The 22,262-nt window shown below is 36.5% G+C and overlaps 2 protein-coding genes across 10 annotated transcripts in view; both read right to left on the bottom strand.

The window, feature by feature from the left end:
* Positions 1-4,114, bottom strand: part of stat5a (signal transducer and activator of transcription 5a) — an 86,220-nt gene extending 82,106 nt beyond the window's left edge. For 3 of the 4 annotated variants that reach the window (XM_051889625.1, XM_051889624.1, XM_051889628.1), the window contains exon 1: positions 3,890-4,114. The gene's annotated coding sequence lies outside the window, so the exon portion shown is untranslated. The remainder of the gene's footprint in view (positions 1-3,889) is intronic. The other variant, XM_051889627.1, reaches the window with a different exon arrangement.
* A 4,787-nt stretch (positions 4,115-8,901) lies between these two features.
* The window catches only part of stat3 (signal transducer and activator of transcription 3 (acute-phase response factor)), a 32,447-nt gene continuing 19,086 nt past the window's right edge, over positions 8,902-22,262 (bottom strand). For 4 of the 6 annotated variants that reach the window (XM_051889621.1, XM_051889618.1, XM_051889619.1 and 1 more), the window contains 21 exons: positions 21,995-22,087; positions 21,075-21,156; positions 20,874-20,974; positions 20,595-20,746; positions 20,356-20,514; positions 20,170-20,262; positions 20,029-20,088; positions 19,904-19,933; positions 19,515-19,608; positions 18,976-19,023; positions 18,787-18,870; positions 18,045-18,143; positions 17,828-17,963; positions 16,619-16,671; positions 16,405-16,499; positions 16,162-16,301; positions 15,843-16,061; positions 15,197-15,239; positions 14,206-14,265; positions 10,593-10,693; positions 8,902-10,205 (listed from right to left, as the gene is read on the bottom strand). In XM_051889621.1, the coding sequence (XP_051745581.1) occupies positions 10,099-10,205; positions 10,593-10,693; positions 14,206-14,265; positions 15,197-15,239; positions 15,843-16,061; positions 16,162-16,301; positions 16,405-16,499; positions 16,619-16,671; positions 17,828-17,963; positions 18,045-18,143; positions 18,787-18,870; positions 18,976-19,023; positions 19,515-19,608; positions 19,904-19,933; positions 20,029-20,088; positions 20,170-20,262; positions 20,356-20,514; positions 20,595-20,746; positions 20,874-20,974; positions 21,075-21,156; positions 21,995-22,087 (2,049 nt within the window). In that variant the 3' untranslated portion in view covers positions 8,902-10,098. Of the gene's footprint in view, positions 10,206-10,592; positions 10,694-14,205; positions 14,266-14,381; positions 15,084-15,196; positions 15,240-15,842; positions 16,062-16,161; positions 16,302-16,404; positions 16,500-16,618; positions 16,672-17,827; positions 17,964-18,044; positions 18,144-18,786; positions 18,871-18,975; positions 19,024-19,514; positions 19,609-19,903; positions 19,934-20,028; positions 20,089-20,169; positions 20,263-20,355; positions 20,515-20,594; positions 20,747-20,873; positions 20,975-21,074; positions 21,157-21,994; positions 22,088-22,262 lie in introns of those variants that run through there. The other 2 variants (XM_051889620.1, XM_051889623.1) reach the window with 2 other exon arrangements.

Here is a 22,262-nt window from a genome sequence, read left to right as displayed (position 1 = left end):
GTGCTCATCAAGAACCATATTTCTCCAGCTTGAAGTGCAAACACAAACTTCATAAGCCTCCTCCAGTTGAGCTAATACAGAACACGCGACACATTATGAAACCAAGGCACACTTATAATATAATAAACTAGGCTAAAAATCAAATCTAATCAAATTACAACATCATAGTCTGAAGCACTGTAACACTAGTGACATTTTTACCAAACGTGACACGATCGGTAATGTATTATCCATTTCCAGAAGGGAGTGATTTATCGCAACAAAATGTGACTGGGCAGATAGGCCGTTTCTTCTCATTTATTAATATACACACAGGAATGGGAAATCATGCATCAAATATCTTTCCTTTTAGTCCCTCCCGAGCTTCATATAATGATTCATATCTAATGGATATATGCTAACAGTGATAGCAAAAAGCACACAAAGTTTTTTTTTTTTTTTTTTTGCCTAAAGTTTGCATGCCTGTAACTCAAGAAGTATTAAAGATATCTTAATATCCCTTTAGATTCTGGTTCTTAACAAACTTTCCTTTTGGTATCTTCAGTTTAAAGGCCCTCAATGGTTCAGTCCCAGAGATATGGAGATCTTAATGCGGCTTCATGAGTAAACTGGTAAATTGTACACATTTTCAGTGGTCAAAAACCAAATGTGGGTCACTTTGCATACATACTTTTTTTTCTTTTAATAAGGGAATATCTAAAGAACAAATAATGTTGAAACTAGAAATGTATCTTGTGTTTTTCTATCAACTCAATTGCATAGAACATACCTGTCTGAGTGCCATAAATATTCCTTTTCCTAAGCCTGTAACTCTAAAAGTATTCAAGATACCTTAATGTCCTTCTAGATTCTCATTGTAGTGATCTACAGAGAACCCATCAATAATGAAAACAAATGTTCAATTATGCTTGAATATATGGGTCCAAGAGCCTTTTAAGATGCTATTATGGCTACTATGAGGGATCCCTGGTGATTGTAGTACTGTAACTATGCGCCCTAAATGAATGCGCCCAAACCTCTTATAAATCTACTGTCCAATCCTGTTTTAAATTGCATACAGAAGCATGCACTTTGCTCTCACGATCAGCTTGTGATCCAGTGTTTTCAGAGCAGCTCGGTTCACAGTAAACGCTATCTCTGCATGTGCTGTGAGTTTAGAGTGCATTTGGGAACACGGTGGGCACCAGTTATGCTTTATTTTCACATTTGCATAATTTACAAGCATTTCACTAGATTTGTAATGACGCTTTTGTAAACCTGTTTTCACAGAAACTGCAGCTTTCTGCCAAAATAAATGCTCAAGTGTTTATCTCTTGCGAGTGCAAAAATAAAGGCAAAAGTGTTGTTTTTTTTCTTTACTGTGAAGTAAAATAATATACTTTTTCATTTACATTTATTTTACAGTGCATTTGTTTTACAATATATATTACTGTCTTATACGGATAATAAAAACAACAACATTATTGTTAGTATTATTTTCTATATAACAAACAAAAAGAGGTTTAAAGTCCAGGTACAAATCAATGCAAAGACTTTTTACTGTTCCATTTGGACAATGAATGTGAGTTTGAGCTCTAAATTTTGATCTGTCAAAGTGCACCAGATTGATGCATTTAACTTTATAATGTACAAAAATATTCTTTCCGCCGGGCTTCCCTAGAGGGACTGAGGTCCACCCACAAAATCCTGTGGGAAACACTGGATCCATTGTTCAGCATTAATTAGCAAACCAATTTGATGTGAGCATTTCGACGTCACTAGTCAAGCGGTCGTTTCGAACGCCTTAGCCACTAAAATTTGATTGGACCAGTAAAAAAAAAAAAAGAAAATCTGTAATGTCAAATATACACACTGGTTAATTGATTAATTAATGTAATTGATTATACTTTTATATTTGAAGGTCTTTTTCAGTCATTCAACCAACTGTATTAGAGTAAAGGGTGCAAGTTTTGACAGCTAAAATTTAAAATCAGAAACATACTTTATAGATCTCTCTAGGCCTATTTTGCTGGGTCATTTAGAATAGTTAATAGAGGCAGAAGAAGAAGAAAAATTGGGGTGGTGGGCACAGCGTCTCCATCTTTCTATCTTTCTTTCTATCTTTCTTTCTTCCATGCATGTATTCTAACTTCAACCTTAGGAAGATGGGAAGTTATAATAATTAAATTCTTTTGAAGCTGTGGGTGGATTTGACACCTCAGAGTAAGAATTTAGTGAGTTGGAATATTCATGATCATCATAACTTCCACTCTCTATTACAGTTAAAGGAATGAACTGAAAAAATGGGAGGTCTGTGGGGGAGAGGGGTCCTTGGAGATAATTGGCTCAGGGGCCTTTTCAAGTCACAATCCATCCCTGGGGAGGAGAAGTTATTTTGATTAAAAATTACATGGGCACATTATATTTTAATGATGTGCATGGATACATTCGTTAAAAAAAATAAAATAAAAATAAATAAATAAATATATATATATATATATATATATATATATATATGTTTGATTTCATGGCGATTTTAGCATTTACAATAGAGAGTACTCTGGTCAACATGCTCTTAAATTAAGCTTACAATCTTGACTTTAAGATTTAGTTCTCAATAATCCTGCCTCACATTCACTAAAATAAACTGTCCAAAAGATATTTCCCGGTTGGCTACAAGGTTTATAATGCTCTAGTATACAATAAAGCTAACAGATACATTAAATCAAATAAATGTGTTCTTTACACTGCATAATTAAACGCAATGTGTCCACAAGTCTCATTAAAACAATACATTCAACGCATATGTGTAGGCTACATACAGTCGGTGTGAATGTACAAAAGCGCACGCACGCACACACTTTGACTGCTGAACGGAAACTAAACAAATTGCATGATGGGAGATAAAAGAATCTGCTGTGGAAGATAATATCAAAGGGGAAAACAGAGAGCATGGCTTCAACTTTCACACAAGGGCAACTGCAACTGTCAGGAACTAATAAACTCAGATTCACATGTTAACAAAGTGCGATTAAAAAATACCCAATGGCCTTCACATAACGGTTAAAGCTCATCTGAATGCGAGTACGCACGCCTTTCTTGTAATCGACTTGCCTGTCGCATTGCCAAATGAATGTGACACTTTAAAACGAAAGGACAGTTTACAGTTCGGCAAGATGTATGACTTTAATAACACACCCCTGCTTTATTTAAATCTCCAGTCACAACCCCAATGCATCATGCATGGCGACAGAACTGTCTCAATGTTTCAATCATTAACTCTTCGTAACATAATTAACTTTCAGCCACTGAAACCCATTTGGCTCTTCAACCACGAGCCCAAAAGAAGTGACAGCTCCGCACTAGCGCTCAAGTTTTTTCCTCATAACGGTAAATTCAACAGCCCGATGAAAACTTTGGCCAGGAGCGTGCGCTTGTTTTCCGCTGAGCGCTTAATATATGTCAGAATTAACTTTAAACGCGAACTGGTCGAACGAGCAGAATTATGGAGCTGCATTCGCTGGACTGGAATGGAGCTGGAAATGTGAGCTGGACTGTCCAGACTTGACAGGCGTGCTGGAGGGGGGCTGGACTCTCTGCCTGTTGATCCGATAAAAAAAACAGGGTGCAAGAGCTTGGGGCTTGCGAAACACCGGTGCCAAACACGCACTATCTGAACTAAACAGGAACCTTTTAAATTAGATTCTATCATAAATGTCACATATTTCGGAAACAATAAGAGCAAGGTAAACAGCTTTAATTCAGCGTGAAAAGTGCAGCCTAGTGAAGCCTCAACAAGAACAGCCGTGGACATTTGTTTATAAACAACTATGCTGTTAAAACAACAGCATTTGGCATCGACAAACAACATTTAAGACGCACTAAATGCGCACAGATGCATTTCACGTACCTCGGCAGGTCTTCTAAATCCGCTGTCGTTTCGCATAAAAGTACAGCAAAGCTCCAGATAGCGCCTACGACCCAGAAAGGCAACCTTTCTGCCCCGTCTATCTCAACCAGCAGTGGGTTAAGCAGTTTTTCATGTGCTTCTACCCCTCCTCTCCCTCTCTCTCTCTCTCTCTCTCTCTCTCGCTCTCTTTGGCAATGTAAGATTCGTGAACGAGTCGTTCGTTTGAGTCGAATCGCTGTAATGAATCGGCTGAACTGTTTCACAAAATCTCTCTAAACGATTCTTCAATGAATCGGACTGAATGGGTCCGAGCGGTTCTCGTGTCAACAAATCACTGGACTGTCTCTTTGTATATCCGATTCGTAATAAACATTAGATGAGTGAGCTTTGGGACCGAAAACGTAAAAACGTAGCCTAATAGAAATGTTTACAATTTGAATGACATTTTAATCAACATGCATATGAAACACGTTTTAATAAATATGTGTTTTTTTTAATCAAAACATGCAAAACTTTTTTGCCAAAAGATGTTAGCATTGTTTTATGTAACTGAAAATTATATTTAGTTTCTAAATTACTTTGTTTTCAAGCCTGCAACAAACTGAGCTGGGACACATGAAATTTAACTGAACCCCCTTTATAAAGCTCAGCTGAGGTAAACAACATAGCCTGTACTGGAACGTTTTAGCACGTAATATGCCTGGGGCATGATCAAGGACCGCGTGATGGTGCTGCAATTACGTCACGACGTAAAGAATCATTGTGCTCTGAATCTGTTCTTTTAAACGAACTGTTCGAAAGAACCGATTCGAGGAAATGAGTCGGACTTCCCAGCAACTACTCTCTCGCACTTCTAACCGCCGCTTCCGGTGTTATTTCACTGGTTAGAGAGTCGTTTGTTAGGAAATGTAAGTAAAGTAAATATGAAGTAGTTCGCTATAGTCGTGTAAAAGGCCAGTGCGAACACTGATAGGCAAATTATTATTTTAGATATGCAAAAGGTCTTATATGAGCGCTGCGGGACGGGGGTGGGGCTATAAAATATAAAGACGGTTAGCGGAGCGCGAGGACAGCTGATTGGGCATGAGCGGTTACGCGTGACTTGAGTCGAGCTGTCTTGTCTTAGGCTGAGGGATATAACGCGGAAAAAAACTGTTTACTTTGAGCTGCCGAAGCGCGCATACGGGGTATTATGAGTACAGTTGTTCTGTATTGTTGTGGGCTCCCACGGTCATAGAAAACCTCTGAATATAAGGGGAAATTGTGCTCTGATAAGACTTGCAAATCCATCAAATCTTAAAAGTAATATAAACATGGACATTTAGGCTATTTATTGAATGGGCAATTTTTTTATAATTCTCTACTAAAAGGATTAGTTCACTTGAATGAAAATTAGCCCAAGCTTTACTCACCCTCAAGCCATCCTAGGTGTATATGATTTTCTTCTTTCTGATGAACACAGTCAGAGATATATTAATAAATATCCTGACGCATTCGAGCTTTATAATGGCAGTGAGTGATACCAACTAAGAGCTGAAGAAAGTGTCTCCATCCACATCCAACATAAACGTGTACTCCGCACAGCTCCGGGCGTTTAATAAAGTCCTTCTGAAGCGAAGCGATGCGTTTGTGTAAAGCTTCTGCCAGACCGCCTTCTGTAAGTGTAAACTGACGCGTTGCGTCAGTTAAGCTTTTTCCGTTAAATAGGGAAGGCGTAGGACGTATAGCGTAACTGTGAGGGTTTCACACTTTCTTCGTAAGTAGAATATGGAAGGCGGTTATATGGAAGAATATAGAGATTTTACTTCATAACTTGCTAAATATGGATATTTTTTACACAAATGCATCGCTTCGCTTCATAGGTCTTTATTAACCCCCTGAAGCCGTGTGGAGTACGTTTATGATGGATGGATGTATGGAAGCCCTTTCTTCAGCTCATACTCGTTGGTCCTGTTCACAAAGCTCGGATGCGTCAGGATATTTATTAATATATCTCCGATTGTGTTCATCAGAAAGAAGAAAGTCATATACACCTAGGATGGCTTGAGGGTGAGTAAAGCTTGGGCTAATTTTCATTTGAAAGTGAACTAATCCTTTAAATCAGTTTTGTCTGTATATACACTCATATAATATGAGTTTCACTTCCTCAGTAGCGCGTTTTAAAAACTTGGATGTTCTGTGGGCGTGTACTTATACTACAATAGTGGCAAGAGGTAAATCCAGTGTTGTTGTATATGTTGTTTACGTATAGCACGTAGGCGTTTGCCATTAAACAAACTGGCTTCAGCTGCGAGCTCAGCACTTTTACCCGACTCAGGAGAGTGCGGCTCTGGGAAACGGCCAGATCTTGAATGAGCGACCCCTATTTCTCCTGTCCTCTGTCCTTCGGAGACGGAGAAAAATATGACCTAGTCGACATGTGAGACGAGCGGACAGCCGGGCGTGAAAAACGGATCCAGGTTGGACACGCACGCAGCAAATGGACGCAAGCTGTGATCAAAAGGCACTTTGTTTTCGAGATGCCAGAAAATCGCACGACTAAGGTCAAAGCATGTTTTACGGGTTAGGCGAGATGATAAAGAGCATGATATCTGAATAAAATAGGTTTATTACTGGTAGTAGTACTTTGGAAGAACTCAAAAGCTTATATTACAAATAAGAAAATGAGCATAAAAGGTTTCGCCCTTTCATTGCTATTTCTGCCTATTCTATTGCCAGGCTCATTCTTTATGGGCTTTAATTAAAATCGCAGTTGCATTAGCGCCCAAGCACACGCTAATTAAATGAGTGTTCAATGCAGTCGCATTCAGTAGGTCATTATTGCCCCCTGCTGGTTAAACTATTTAACTACATTCACAGGCATTAAGGGTTGATCAAACTTTGATTATTCTTGTCTCAGTTAGTTGACATACTACTATAAATAAGCACATGGCATATAGTTACATTTTAAATTACATTTCAAGGTAAAGAGAATCAAATAGCAAACACGCCAGTATTTGAGTTTAATAATACAAATATCAGCTGCAGTATGTGTATGAGTGAATGCTGGCCAATATTATTGTGTAGAAAATACTTTCTCTTTTTGCAAGAAAAATACTGAGAAGAAGAGCAAAGGGCTCAAACAGTTTCCCTGCGCAGCTCAACCTACACTGGCAGAACTCCATCCTGGCAAGATGAAAACACAGATTCAGCATATTCTCTCTCCCAGAGGCAGAGCTGAGAGCGGGGGATCCATAGAATCAGAAGGCATAGATTTAGTCTCCTTCATCCAGAGTGTATTAATACAAGCCATATTTATATATAAAGGAGTATACTTTGCATCTGTTTTCCATTATTTGAAATTCTCAAATGCAGCAATCTCTTTCAATCGTGATATTAAGCGTGTGGCATGAATTTGCACCTCCACTCTCTCATTAAAAAGCAGTTAATTCAGTAGCACTATATTTAATGCCACGTATGACGGGGCTCATGAACTTGCTCTTTAAATAATTCTCATCGCTTTACAATCAAACATTCAGTTTCTCAGAGTAACTAATATAACAGCCTTATTTCAGATGGTATTTGTTTCTGCTAAACATATTAAATGATTTGTTCCTACAGTGTAATCATGATGAATAATTGTAGAGAAAAAAAAAAATACTGTAACATTTACAATTATACAGTTACTCCATTATTTCAGAGCTATCATGGAAAATTAGATGAATAAAACAGAATCAAGATCTTTAAAAACAATAGAGTGAAGATTGTTATTAATGGCACAAGCTGTGGGAACGTGTAGAAAGCAGATTCATGTTTTTGCTGCTTTAACAGAGGTTATGGAAACAGATTTTTTTTTAATTACATTTCAGAATCAGCACAGCTTGTCAGCGATGACTTATAATTGAACTACAAAGACCATAATGCTGTTATTATGGAATTGGAACAAAGAAAAAAAGTAACAAAATGCAAATAAAAAAAATCTGTTTTTGCCTCTTACAGAGAACACAAATTAAACTGAGTCCTCCTGAGTCACCGGTCTCCAAACAAGTGCAAACATTTGAAAGCATAAACATCATTACTGCAAACCTAACAAACAGCTGGACGTCTAATCAAAGAACCTTGACGAAAGGTCAATGCCCATCGTCCAATGCGGGGTCTCTCTCTATCTATCTCTTTTTAACCTTTAGAGCAGAATGGCTGGGGTAATGACAGCTAGACAGAGAGAGATAAACGCTCAGTAATTACCATTTGCGTAAAGGCGAATAAGAAACATTTAGGAAGAATGACCTTTAAATAGCCACTGAAACATAATCAATTAATTTTGTTCCACTAGGTCTGAGATAAAATGCCCCTACAGAGCAAGTATATGGGGGCATTTATTACAGGGATACCTTGTAAATGCCAGTCCCGATTTCCCTAACTGTAGTTCTTGTCATTTTTATTATTAGTTCAGGCTCTATGTTTTATTTTCACATTCAAATATGTGGTCAGATGTTGTGGTAGCTGAACGTGACATACACTACTGTTCAAAAGTTTGGGGTCAGTGTGATTTTTAAACATTTTTGAGAAAAACTGCATTTATTTGATCAAAAATACAGTTCAAACTGAAATATTGTGAAATATTATTACATTATTTGAATTTTATTTCTATTTTAATGTTTTAAAATGTAATTTATTCCTGTGATGGCACAACTGAATTTTCAGCATCATTACTCCAGTCTTCAGGTCACATGATCCTTCAGTAATCCTAATACGATGATTTGATGCTCAAGAATTATTATCAATGTTAAAAAACAGTTGTGCTGCTTTTTGTGGAAACTGTGATGTATTTTTTCAGGGTTCATTGTATAGAAATCTTTTGTAACATTATAAATCTTTTGATCAATTTAATGCACACTTGCTGAATAAAAGTATTAATTTCTTTAAAAAAAAAAAAAAAAAAAAAAAGTCTTACAGATCTCAAACTTTGGAGCAGTAGTGTCTATCCCAGATAACTGAAGAACCGCATCAAGGACACAAAGAGCTGATAACCGTTTCTTTCATCAAGAATTCATTGTACAATCAAGAGAATATACATAGTGTGTATACTATTATATATACACTGCACTATCAAGTGAGAGTGGAAGGACAGATACACAGAGTGAGAAACAAAATCAGACTGACAGACATTTAAAAATTAGTTACACAATGAAGAAACATCATTTTCCATCATATTTCTGTTTGAAGCACTACCTTACATGACGACACAACAGATCAGTGAATTGAGCAAAATTATAAATATCTGTATATATGTGCATGTATGAATGTGTCTCTCGACATATTAATTGTTACAATAGTCCTGCTGGCTCTGTGCAAGATTTGCTTGCTATCTAAGCATAATAAACATATCGAGGACACTGTAATATGGTGGAAATATCACATTTGCTCATCTGCGTAATTTATATTTATATATATATTTATCTTCTTCCATTCACTTTTTCCGAAGACATCCAATAAAAGAGTAACATAGTTTTCAGCAACATTAAAATACAGTATGTTCATATAAAACAGAAACTAAAAGGGACATTATAGACCTGCATGCACAAACTTGCTTTACAACTTATAATTTGAACATAAATGTTAACTCCAGATTTAAAGTTAAGTTTCAACGCGGTACGAGAGCATGCCGAGTTTTGGCAAGTACTGCTTGTCAATACTACTGTAAAGTTTACTTCCCTTCACACTCATTTCAAAAGATCAGCATAAAGACTGAAGAATGCTATGCTAACAGCTTAAAATATGTTTCATGTTTGCCAACATATCAGTGGACGCTCACTGCAATACAAGTGAAAGGCTCTTCCTATTCCTAAAAAAAAAAAAAAAAAAAAAAAAATGATATACTATACAGTCATGGTCAAATGTCTGCAATTAAACATTAAAAAAAAACCTTTAATAACAACCTTTATATTCACACTTCTGGTCAAGAAAGCTAAAAACTCCTGTTAATGATCTTGAATACCTCATGCTTTTGTAATAAAAGTGAAAAAAGCTTGCATCTTAACCATTTAAAAAAGAAAAAGTTCAATTCAGTATTATCAATGTTGATATGAGGATGAAAAGCTAAACTGAAAAAAAAAAAAAAAAAAAGAATTGGCTCGGAGAGAGAAAAGGCTCTAGCACCTAAGCACATTATGTACATGACAATTACTTTTCCCTATGTAAATAACTAAAAAAACGAACATGTTGGAAAACTAAGCATTTCGGCAGGTGTCCATATCTGAGACTGTTGTGGCTGCAAACCCTTCTCTCATGGGTGAGGGATGATCGGAGCTCAACTCCATGTCCAGAGTGAGGGATTCTGGGGGGGGAAATGGAAACACTGTTAAACAGAGGTGTTATGAGACCCTAAAGTGTCTGAAAAAAAATGAAGACTTCTTCATACTGTATGCATAGGTGCATTCAAGCCATGTTGTAATTACAAAATTTTAACTTGTAAAAAGTGTTCACATCCTTGTAGACTCGTAAGCTGGGAATTTTCTGAGAGATCCTACTTGTACCATGTGACCACTGCAGATTCATTTAGGTGTTAATAGTGTTGCCTTTAAAAGGCATAATTCCCAGCCTGAGGACATGAACAGCTCCAAGTAGAACATCACATGTTGTCATCTTGAAATTATGGTAATTACAACACAGCATCAATGCAGCACATATTGAGAAAGCTGTTGAAATTAGTCGTGTGACTCACCGAGAGGTCCCGGATTGGCCTCCGCGGCTTCATTGTGCATGAGAGAGTCGAGTGTACGAGGGGACATTGGGAACAAATCACTCGTGTTGCCGGAGTTAGTCCTGCAAAAGAAAGACAGCGAGCATTAAACATGACACAAGCTAAAAACGAACAAGCAATCATTACTTCTACCATCACATATAGACGACATGATTTAGAAAGACCTGAAAGTTCATTCACCACATCATGAGTTAAGCACATGTATCATAAACACAAGACTTACCAAAACACACACATACCCACACTCAAAGTCATACACATGAACATCACTTGCATAATGGGTGACTTAAAGGGAGTTCACCCAAAAATAAAACATGTCGTTCCAAACCTGAATAACTGTTTTAATACTTTGAAAAATAATTTGAGAAATGTCTCAGTGTCTTTTTGTCCATCCAGTGGAAGCCAATGGGCTCCAATGTTATCATGGGTTTGGAACCACATAAGGGTATGCAAATGATGAAATTTTCATTTTGGGGTGAACTATACTTTTTAAGATAACAGTCAGATGTTAGAGGCAGTGGATTCAACACTGAAAATGTATAATTACTACATAGTTGACATGCAGTGATGTAATGTGATCTGGAGTTGTAGTTGTTGCTCGTCCAGTTTAATTTCCTTGTCAATCACATTTTTGCCATTCATATGTTTACAAAAAAAATATTTGTGAGAATACATGGCTACTTTAGAAGGGCCATTGATAGAGGAACATGCTTTTTCGTTTTTTTATAGTTGGCTGAATTTACTGAATAAATACTGACATACTGTATAGCATAGCCTACTTAAAATCTGACCTCGTCTATGGTGTTTTGCTTGGCTACCCATTGAAGAATTAAGTCTTGACCTGGGGAATGATTTACCAGAGGGCAAAGTTCACCCATGCCTATTTGTTAACACTCTAAACAGCTCATATGGGCAGTTTGTTTTGGTAAATCTGTATTTCTACACTATTTATTACTTGTGTTGAGACAAGAGAACAAGCACAAAACCTCTGAACCTGAAGTCTGATCCAAAAAGTGTTCATATTTGTGGGTAAATGGTCATAAACTCAAAAACGATACATCAAACTAATTACATGATACAAATGTGTCAAACTGTAGTATTTGCAGATTAATCAAGACATTTAGTTGCTGATTATGTCTAGTATGTCAGGTTCATAGTAAATTAATCCAGGCTTTGTTGATTTAATGTGATCTATACTTGATGTATGTATTTATTTGTTGTCTAGATGTTAAGATATCAAACAAAAGTTATAATAAAATCACTTTTTTTGCTTTAATTTTAGTTTAACCAGTGTAATTCAAAACAGTAGAAGGTAAAATGGTTTGGCTTTGACAGGCTTTGAGTTGCAGGCTGCCCAAGAACAATATTTTTACTCTTAAAGGGTTAGTTCACCCCAAAATGAAAATTCTGTCATTACTCACCCTCATGTCGTTCCACAGCCGTAAGACCTTCGTTCATCTTCAGAACACAAATGAAGATCTTTTTGATGACAGAATCCTGTCAGATTTCCTTCCATTGATTGCCTTTGTAACTACCACTACCAAACTAATCCATATGAATCAAGCGGTTTAGTCCAAATTTTCTGAAGAGAATCAATCACTTGTTATGACGAACAGATTTAATTTTATTTTTACTCGCATGTAAACATTGATCAGTGAACATAAGCAGAAGCTCAACCTAACCTGAATAACGCACCTCTTCTGGAAGCTCAAATGTCAAATGTCACGTTTGAGCTTCCAAAAGAGGTTTGTTCTCGCGCGTAGCAGGGCAGGGTGAGCTTCTGCTTATGTTCTCTGATCAATGTTTACATGCGAGTAAAAGCCTAAATTAAATCTGTTCGTCATAACAAGCGATCGATTCTCTTCAGAAAATTTGGACTAAACCACTTGATTTGTATGGATTAGTTTTACAATCTCTTTATGAAGTTTTTGAAGCGTCAAAGTTGTAGTTGCAGAGGCAGGAAGGAAATCTGACAGCATTCTGTCATCAAAAATATCTTCATTTGTGTTCTGAAGATGAACGAAAGTCTTACGGGTGTGGAAAGACATGAGGGTGAATAATTAATGACAGAATTTTCATTTTTGGGTGAACTAACCCTTTAAAAAACATTAGGCACATATTATATAAAAAAGAACTGCTTTCTGCTCATGTTGCAAGTATGAGAAAGGGTATAAGAGTTGTTAGGGAATAGTTTGGGAAAGCACTAAACCATTTTAGACGTTGTAAGCGTTTATCCTAAACACTTTCTCATGCCAATAACATTACCATAATCTGGAGAACTCACTGTCCAAGATAAAAGAGCACTTTGATAAGATTGCCAATAAAAGTTTAAGCCAAGAACTTGTTTTTCTTCCTGGATCATCAAAAACCCTGGCTACCTTACAGCATCTTGAGCAAACACTGGGTGATGTGGTCATTTATTACCACAAGAGAAAAGAACATCTCTAAATTTTACACTTTATTTATTCAAATTTTGGCTGGTAGTTTAACTTGGAGTCTCGCAAAATGTGAATTTGGTAAAACAGCTGTAACCCATCTGTCAGAAAATACTCTTGCTGATGCTTGGTTAGCATGGTCCAGTTAGCATCTGTTAGTAGATGTCACAACTACACCATCTGCAAAAAGTCTTTCTCCACTGACAGCCATTCAGAAGTAGCAGTGTATTCGGAACCAAGCAAAACATAAATCACAAACTATATAATTAATGTTGAATAATATGATAAAACTATCCAGATGGTGGATAGGAGTCACATGTATTATAGAGCTCATTGGTTAAAAAATATAGTGTGATGAGTGTATAAACAGTGACAACAGTTATGAGTGGATGTGCTACATCTAGTGAGGTTATTTGTGTGGTTGTTGCTTAGTATTCTTGTCTTCTCTCTCCCCCTTATCTTGCCCCATCCAAGTTGGGCAATTCCTAGGAGAGTTCTCAACGTCTATCAACAGCCTTGCTGTTACTATTACCAATATTTTGGGTTGAAATAGTGTTTTCAACATCATATTTTCTGTGGACACCGCTTCCTCACCCTAAACAGGGCCGTAATAAGAGTCACATGTGTGACATGAGTCTCGGTTTTCATCAGAAAAACTTACTCCACATTGTTTAACATAATGAGGAACCAAATCATGTATACATCACATAAAATGCAACACTCTCCTCTAAGGGGGGAAAAAAGAGAAAACTGGAAGATGGGGAAAAGAAATGAACAGGAGAAAGAAGGTAACATTTTCTTCCTTAAGTGTGAAAATATTTTATATACTGAAAGTTATCTTGCAAGCTTAGAAATGAAAACAAAACAAAAATCCCATGTCCACAGAAGAACTAGTTCACCTACATAAAAGATTCAGAGACATGAACAACAGCAAATCCAGCCTTTTATCTTTTACAAAAGTTCCAGTGACATCCAGACCTCTTGTTAAAAAGGAATGAAGTGAGTAAACAGAAACCCTTGGTTCAAGCTCTAGAGATGTTAAAAGGAATGATCTACGTTAGCAGACAACTACAAGAGTGTGTTTGACCACAAACGTTCACGTCTCATTCACACATATAGAGCAGCTCCCTAGTGCCTACCCAGGGAAGCCGTTCCCAAGCAGCTCACTGTCCGGGAAGTCCATGAAGACAGAAGGACACCTATGGAGAGAGGTCAGTTTATAGCCTGCCTAACACACACACACGCGTACATACATGACCTCCAGTAAATCCAACCCCTCTACAAAGACAGAAAGCATTTGTGATTCAAGTAAGACTGAGTTTGAAGCAGCTTTTATTCCATCCAAATGTTTTTCTTGTAGCCAAGCATGTTACCTAATATGTCATGTACAGTTTGATGTTTTACAGTTTATATACCACATCCATTAACCATTATTCTCATTATTAAGTCAACATGAAAAGACATTCAAAAATCTGGTGCTGTTTCAGAGGCAGAGCAAGTTATATTTGGAAAGTCTAATATGAATATAAATATATGAAAGATTACAAAAGACAAACATTTTTTGGAATAATCTGCACTGAAAACAAGGAATTGTTCAAACTATGGTTCAGGAATGCACATTACGTTAAATAGCGTCAAATTACGTCATGTTAACAGTGGAAATTTATTTTTACATTTTGATTTTTTAAATTAGATTTGACTTTTTTCTTTTTTTTAAATTTATTAATTTTAAAAACTAAGTTAAGAAATCACATGGCTACAAAGTGTTTACACAACAGTTCACCTCAAGTTATGTGTGCTCAATACATGTAAATGACAAAAGTAAGCCTGAACCTCTTTTAATTAGGTGTTGTGTTGATCATGTTTTTAAAGCATGGTTTCTGTCTCTTTCTGTCTTCTTGTGCATGATTGTGGTTTAAAGGATGGTGTGAAGGGTCCTTGGAGGATTCAGTAGTGGCTACATCCCTGATCCATGTTGTAAAGAAAACTGAGAGGAGTACTTTGCATGTGCTCCTGCCTGAAGAGTCACCAGAGATTTCAAAGTTTACAAGAGGACAGAGAGAGAAAACAGAGACTAAAGCAAGATCAATCATTCACACACATACTGAGGAAGAAAGGAAAGCTACTTACGGGGTGACACAGATGAACTTGGTCTTCAGGTAGGGCTGAATTACTGAAAGAAAAACAATCGCTGTGTTATTAAACAAGGAGAGTGAATATGATTTTTTGATGGAAGTTTATTTATTTGTAATGATCAATTTTACATGTCCTTCTTAATAAAAGTATTAATTTCTTTACAAAAAAAAAAAAAAAAATCGTACACTACCATAAAAATTTGGGATCAACATAACCAAAGATTAAAATCATGCTTTTGCACTGCAAAAAAATGCTTTTCTTACTTGGTATTTTTGTCTTGTTTCCAGTCCAAATATCTAAAAATTCATAAATCAAGAAGCATTTACTAGAAAAGTAAAATGACACAATATATTATATCTTGTTTTCTGAAAGAAAAAGAAAAAAATATCTAGCCATTGCTTCTTGATTTATTTTTTGGATATCTGGACTGGAAACAAGACAAAAATACTTAGCAGGCAAAACCTTTTTTGCATTCTTAGACAATTTCCTCCGACGGAGAACGTTTCTGGTAAACCACACCACTTCCAATACAAAAATAGTCTCCAAAATAGATGAGAATGAAATGAGAGACACTTTGCCAAGCAACAGATAGATGTTATTCTAAGCCGGAATGAATTCTATTCCTGCAAAGGACACTCACCACATCCAGGGTCAGGGAATTCAGTGTCGGGCTGGGCCTCGGGGCGGCAGTACTTGCCAAACGCCTCCTCTTTGGGAATATCGGGGTAGAGGTAGACCAGTGGCGACACGAGGATGTTGGTGGCATCCATGATCTTGTAGCCCATAATGATCTCAGCGAAAGACATGCTGTTGAGCTGCTGCTTAGTGTACGGTTCAACTGACTGGATCTGGGTCTTACCTGCACATATTTACGACACAAAAATAAAATTTATAAATAAAACTATATTTTTATTTTAACACACACACACACAATATGATGTACATGGAAATGCATTTACCATTGATGTCCTTCTCAACCCAGGTGAAGGTAATTCCTCCCTCTTTGCTGCTTTCACTGAAGCGCAGCAGGAATGTCCCAGGAGGCTTTGGGCTCAGGATTGCCCTCTCTCTTTCTTTACTGATGAAGCCCATAATATACCTGACACACACAAGAGCTTGATGTAACCACCCAAGCAGTGATTGATGTAATGAACTATAAATACTGCATGGATGCACACAATGAGTGCTGCAGGACTTCTCACCCTTCATTCCATAGAGCCAAAATGTATTTCTTCACTAGGTCAATAATGTTGTCTAGCCACACCCAGAATGAGAAACCTTTTCCTGCCATGTTCTCCTGCAAACCACAAACAGAACAACAATTTTTACAGAAACTGATACAAACTGGATCAACTGTTCTGATTTGCACTAACATTAATACAGGACAGGGAACAAAAAGTTGTTTCAGAAACATACTTTGCAGAACTTGGCCCATGTGATTTGGCAACCGGAGTAGTTTACACACGGACCTACACAAAATCAGAAATGCACAATTAAACAGAGATGCACAAACATTGTTAACTTTAATGTTATAATATTATATACAGATAGATAGATAGATAGAGAGATAGAGAGAGAGACAGTTTTGTGGTAATTTTTTTTTTAAGAAATTCATACTTTTATTTAGATGCAAATGATGACTGTAAAGATTATTTCAAATTCACAAGTTCACTCTTAAAAATAATCGGATATAGTAAAAAGTATGCATATTTGGCTTGCTGTCCAAGGGGAGGGGTCCGAGCTCAGAATTTGGCCCAAACCCAGAGTACACCCCCCCATCTCTGGTTAGGATAGGAAATAGTAAAGAGTGAGGAGTTAGGGTGGTGGAGGGATGCTGGAAAACCATTGTGGGATACTAGAGGTAAGTTGGCTATATATATATATATATATATATATATTTTTGTTTTGTGTGTGTGTGTGTGTAAACATACATTTTCATTTAAATTAACAGCATTAATTGATGTTTTATATATATTTATATAAACATATTTATATATATTTATATGTTAATTTGAATGAAAATGTATGTTTTCACAAAAATACGAAGCAGCACAGCTGTTTTCAACATTGATAATAATAATAATGTTTCTGAATGTTTCTAAAATCATATTAGAATGATTTCTGAAGGATCATGTGACACTGAAGACTGGAGTAATGATGCTGAAATTCAGCTTTGACATCACAGGTAAACATTACATTTTAAATATATTAAAATAGAAAACATTTATTTTAAATTTTAATAATATTTCAATATTACTATTTAACTGTATTTTTGATCAAATAAATGCAGCCTTGTTGTGCATAAGAAACTTCTTTCAAAAACATTAACAAATCATGCCAACCCCAAACTTTTGAACCGCAGTGTATGTTCAGAGGCAAATTTCACCAATTTAAAACTATGTGATCAATAATAGAGAAACCACTGATCAGTACTGAAAATGGGCTTTTTTCAAATTACAAATTATATTATAAGCATAACAATTTGAGAGAAAAGTTTATATATTTTGTGTCATGAAGTTCCTCTATTTATTGTTTATTTTCCAGGTTTAAATAAAAAAATAAAAAAAATCTCAGATATTCAATAATTTTGATCTCTACTATAAATTAAATAACACACATACATACCCAAAAGTTTCTCTGCAAGTGTGGTGAGCTGCTCAATGGTAAGTCCTCTTTTGGTTGTGGATGAAAATTGCCAGCTGAGCACCTCAGCCACCTGATCCCACGTTCCCACTGGAGGTTTGGTGAAGAAGTTCACATTCTGTCAAAAAAAAAAAATTCTTAGTAACATATACTGTATAAGCTCTTGTGCTAACAGTAAGTATGTGGATCCATTTCAAACCTTTGGATGGTTGGTCAGCATGTTGTACCACAGGATGGACGCCCATGCATTTGGCATTTGACAGATATTAGAGATGACCACTACTGGGAGAGAGTGTGTCTGGACAGAGATAAAGACATTTATTTATAATTTAGAATAGCAAACCCTCCTATTTTTGAACAGCATGCTCTGGTAGAAATCTTATTAGCACAAACAGAGACCTGAGGTTGAATAATTATTAAGCAACCAGAGCTGAACGACTTAATTATCTCGTTTAATTAACCTGCTGTGTGTGTGTTGGTATTTTACGTGACCCTGTTGTGTCCATCCTCAGAAAAGGAATGATTTTGCATGTACTCTTATCAGCTCATAATAGGCATCTATGCAGTGCTGTGTGTGGTTATGGGTTTAATAAGTGACAGATTACCCAAGGACACGCTGCCTGGTTACATATTCATATCCTCCTACTGCTGGTACCATGGCGACAGCCTATTACAATGACCTTAGTGGCTTTCAATACGCTGAACCAATCACCAGTAGCAGTGTGATGGACTTAATTGGTAATGAGGGTTTAATAATATTCTCATCTATGATTTGATATACAGCTCAACAGGACAGCATCTTGGTGACAGTAATCCTGTCACGATCAGACATGTTTGACATTTTATTTTACTCTAAATTCTTGATAAAAATTAAAGAATAATTTTTAGATGAATTAATCCAGTGCTGTTGCTGCCAGGAGTGTTTATGTGTAGTTTTTCACCTCGAGGTCGATCTTTAGTCCTTGATGGTAGACCTCTGTCTCGAATGTGATCAGGTGAAGTTCTTCAGTCACTATCAGAGACGCCTGTAGTTCAGAGGGCAAAGGTTAGGTGCTTAAAATGACTTCTTCAACAGAAGCCCTAAATAAAATGAAAAACTGTGACATAATGCTAATTATACAAAGCCTTACGTCACTGTTGGTTCGGCCTCCGTTGCCACATCTCTGCTCTCGTAGGGTCTGAAAGACAGAAGAACAAGTCAGGACTATAATGCATTTCAAGCAACATACAGTCAATAGCTGATCTAGTCTTCTTGAAGCTTGTATGGTATATTCAATGAATTATATTTTAAACTAAGTAATTTTGTTGAGGCACTTTATGTCCCAGGAGTTGATTCTTATATTTTTAACTACGATTATTTAAAGAAAGAGTGAAATAATCCATTTATTGATTGTAAAAATGTTTTTTTTCTTGATGGTCTCACAGTCAACCATCAATTTTGCCTCTAATAAAGTTGTTTCAAAATTTATTGTACTAATTTACTAAGCAAAAAACAACAGTGTAGACCTTGAGATGAAAGATATTTAATGCTGGACATTCTTAATACATTAATAAGTAAATTTAAGTGTGTTTTAAGGGAATTTAATTTTGGTTCAGAGGGCCACAGTTGAAGAAACTCACAAATCCAGAGAACATTCGGTTTTGGACTGAGTGTATTGGCCGAGCTTACCAGATGTTTGAACTCTGCTGACAGGCTGCCATTGTTGGATTCCTCCATGTTCATCACCTTAGTATTGGTGCCAAGGATGTTGAACTTGCGTGAACTGGTGGAAAAGAAACAGAGGACTCTGTAAAGCAACAACTTACAGGTAGAAGCAAGAGAGATACTTCATTTCACCACATTTCCCTGTAACTGTACTGTATAACTTAATGATAAAAAATGAAAGTTCTAGAAAATAGCTGAAATATTTATTTTATACAACTGTTTACTTAAAACAAGCTAATAATAATACATGAATTATTCATGAATAATGGCCAAAAAATAAAATTGGTCTATAAATACAAATAACCATGTGACAATGGTCAAAATGGCATCTTTTTTTTAACCTCAGAACTCACCCTCTAATGGCTGCCACGTCACCTGACTCTCTGCAGAACATAGGAGGAAAAAATTAAAATTGGCCTGTCAAAATACAACTCAGAGTCATTTCATTCTGATGTCAAAGACAGGAAGCGGGACGTACTTGTCAATACAAACTTTGATTTTCAGCTGGTAATTCAACTCTGGGAATTTCACAAGCAACCTGAAAGAGAGGAGGGGGAAAAAATTCAGAATTTGTGTCTTTGATGTCCTTCCTTCATGACTCACCTCTGCATTTACCCACCTGACTTTGGTGGTGAACTGAACTCCTGTTTTGATGACAAGGGGTCGGTCAGGATGCATGGGCATACAAGGCTGCCTCTCGACAACAAATGCACTGCAATCAGACAAGCGCACCACAGGAAACATCATTGATCAGTTCCTGTTTCTTTCGTTTTAAAGTCTAACACATGAGTGGGTGATTTCAAACCTCTTCATAAGGTTGCGGAACAGGTCTACGATTTTCTCCTCCAGAGCAGGGCGGTGCTGAATAATTGGATCTCCTTTGTACGAGACTTTTTGTTGAAGCTCCTCCAGTTTCTTGATCTGCTGTCTTATCTGCAACTGTGACTCAGCCAAAGAGGTGATCCTAAAAGACAGAGATTGAGAAGAAGGAATCGAAAAAAGGTGGGATTCAAAAGCAGGTTTGTTTGTGAACAGACTGTGTACCATGTCTCTAAGCGGTCCAGGCAGATGTTCGGTGGTCCTCCGATGCAAGCGATCTGCTGTCTCCTCTTCCAGTCGGCCAGTTCTTCATCTGTCAGATTCTTCTGCACAAAGTCCATGGCAGACAGCAGCCCTGCCATCTCAGTCACTATTTGCTGCAAAACAGAGAGCAAACTTTTGACACATTTGTAAATGTTATGAAAAAGTTGCTTTCAAGATTGCAGAAATCAACTGTATTTTGTGTCTTGTGGTCATTCAGGATAAGGATTTACTGTATCTCACCCTCCTCAGCTGATCCAGAGCGCTCAGCATCTGCTCCAGCTGAGACATCTTCTGCCTGGTGGCTGCTGCCTGGCTGTTTCCATTCAGGTCCTGGGACAACTCTACAGGGTGACATAGATTTTAAACGATTTTTATCAGTGATCAAGGCTAGTTAAGAGATTTTGGACAAAAAAAAAAGATAGCAACATGTACTCATCATACCTCCAGCACTCTTAAGAGTTTTGTAGTTGAAGTCAAAGTCATCTTGCAGATTTTCCAACATCTTCATCTTCTGCTCCATGTCCTGTATAGAAGGAGTAAGGCATCTGAATGAGCGAGAGGTTGTACCTCATAAGGGACAAAATATGAGACCCTCATTTTGTGCTCAGGGCAAAATGTTAAATAAGTGCCTTTCAAACTGGGGCAACAAGGGGGTGCTAGAGGGTTTGTTAAAAAAAATAAAAAAAAATAATAATAATAATAATAATAATAATAATTTTAAAATCATCAGTTTCATTATGCTTTCTAAAGATTGGTTGGAAATCAGTGAGATTAAATCATAATTATTTTATTCTATTGACAACCCTAGTTGTATCTTTTCAAGTTTATACATACAACAGTACTCTGATGGTAAACAAAAACTACATTGTCAACTTAATAGAAAATAAACAGAAAATATGGCAACACTTCATTTTAAGGTGATGTAGTTACACGTTACTACATGTACTTACCATAGTAATAACAGTAAATTATGCATAATTACAAGTAACTAACCCTAATCCAAACCTTAACTCTATAGTAAGTACATGTAGTTAATTAACATTACTCAGTACTTATTTAAGTACAATGCAACTACGTCACCTTAAAATAAAGTGTGACAAAATATAAATCAGTATTTATACATAAAAATATTTATATGCCTTGTTATTTTCCCTTGCAAGGGGATCAACATATTTGAAGGTTTGTTTGAAAACCCCTTTGCAAAATTATTACTCATACATGTCAAACTAAATGCTGTTAGACAAAAGATTTGTGTCTTCAAAACAGCACCTTTTGGAGAGATGATAAAGGGATGTATTGTAAGTGTAACTGAACAAAACAAACTAATGATTTTCAATTAAAGTGTGATTTTATGTACCAACCTGTACTCTCTTCCTGATGTCCTGCAGGTTGTGTTCCAGTATCTGCTGTTTTTCTGTCACCACAGTACCCGTGGGATGGGCAACCTGGCCATCCTATGGAAGAGAAAGAAATTGGAGAATCTCAATATGTCCTTACAAAGCAGAATTCATTTCCAAGCACTTTATGTATACTATTACTGGGTGTTTAACTAGAAAGGACCCGAAAACTGTTCTGGTGAATAAAAATATATGGATACTGTGTGTATTTTAATTATGAATTTATTTATAA

The sequence above is a fragment of the Ctenopharyngodon idella genome, chromosome 3, assembly GCF_019924925.1.
Source record: "Ctenopharyngodon idella isolate HZGC_01 chromosome 3, HZGC01, whole genome shotgun sequence".
Lineage (NCBI taxonomy): Eukaryota > Metazoa > Chordata > Actinopteri > Cypriniformes > Xenocyprididae > Ctenopharyngodon > Ctenopharyngodon idella.
The sequence above is the reverse complement of the archived record's forward strand: the minus strand, read 5'-3'. Positions and strand labels throughout refer to the sequence as shown.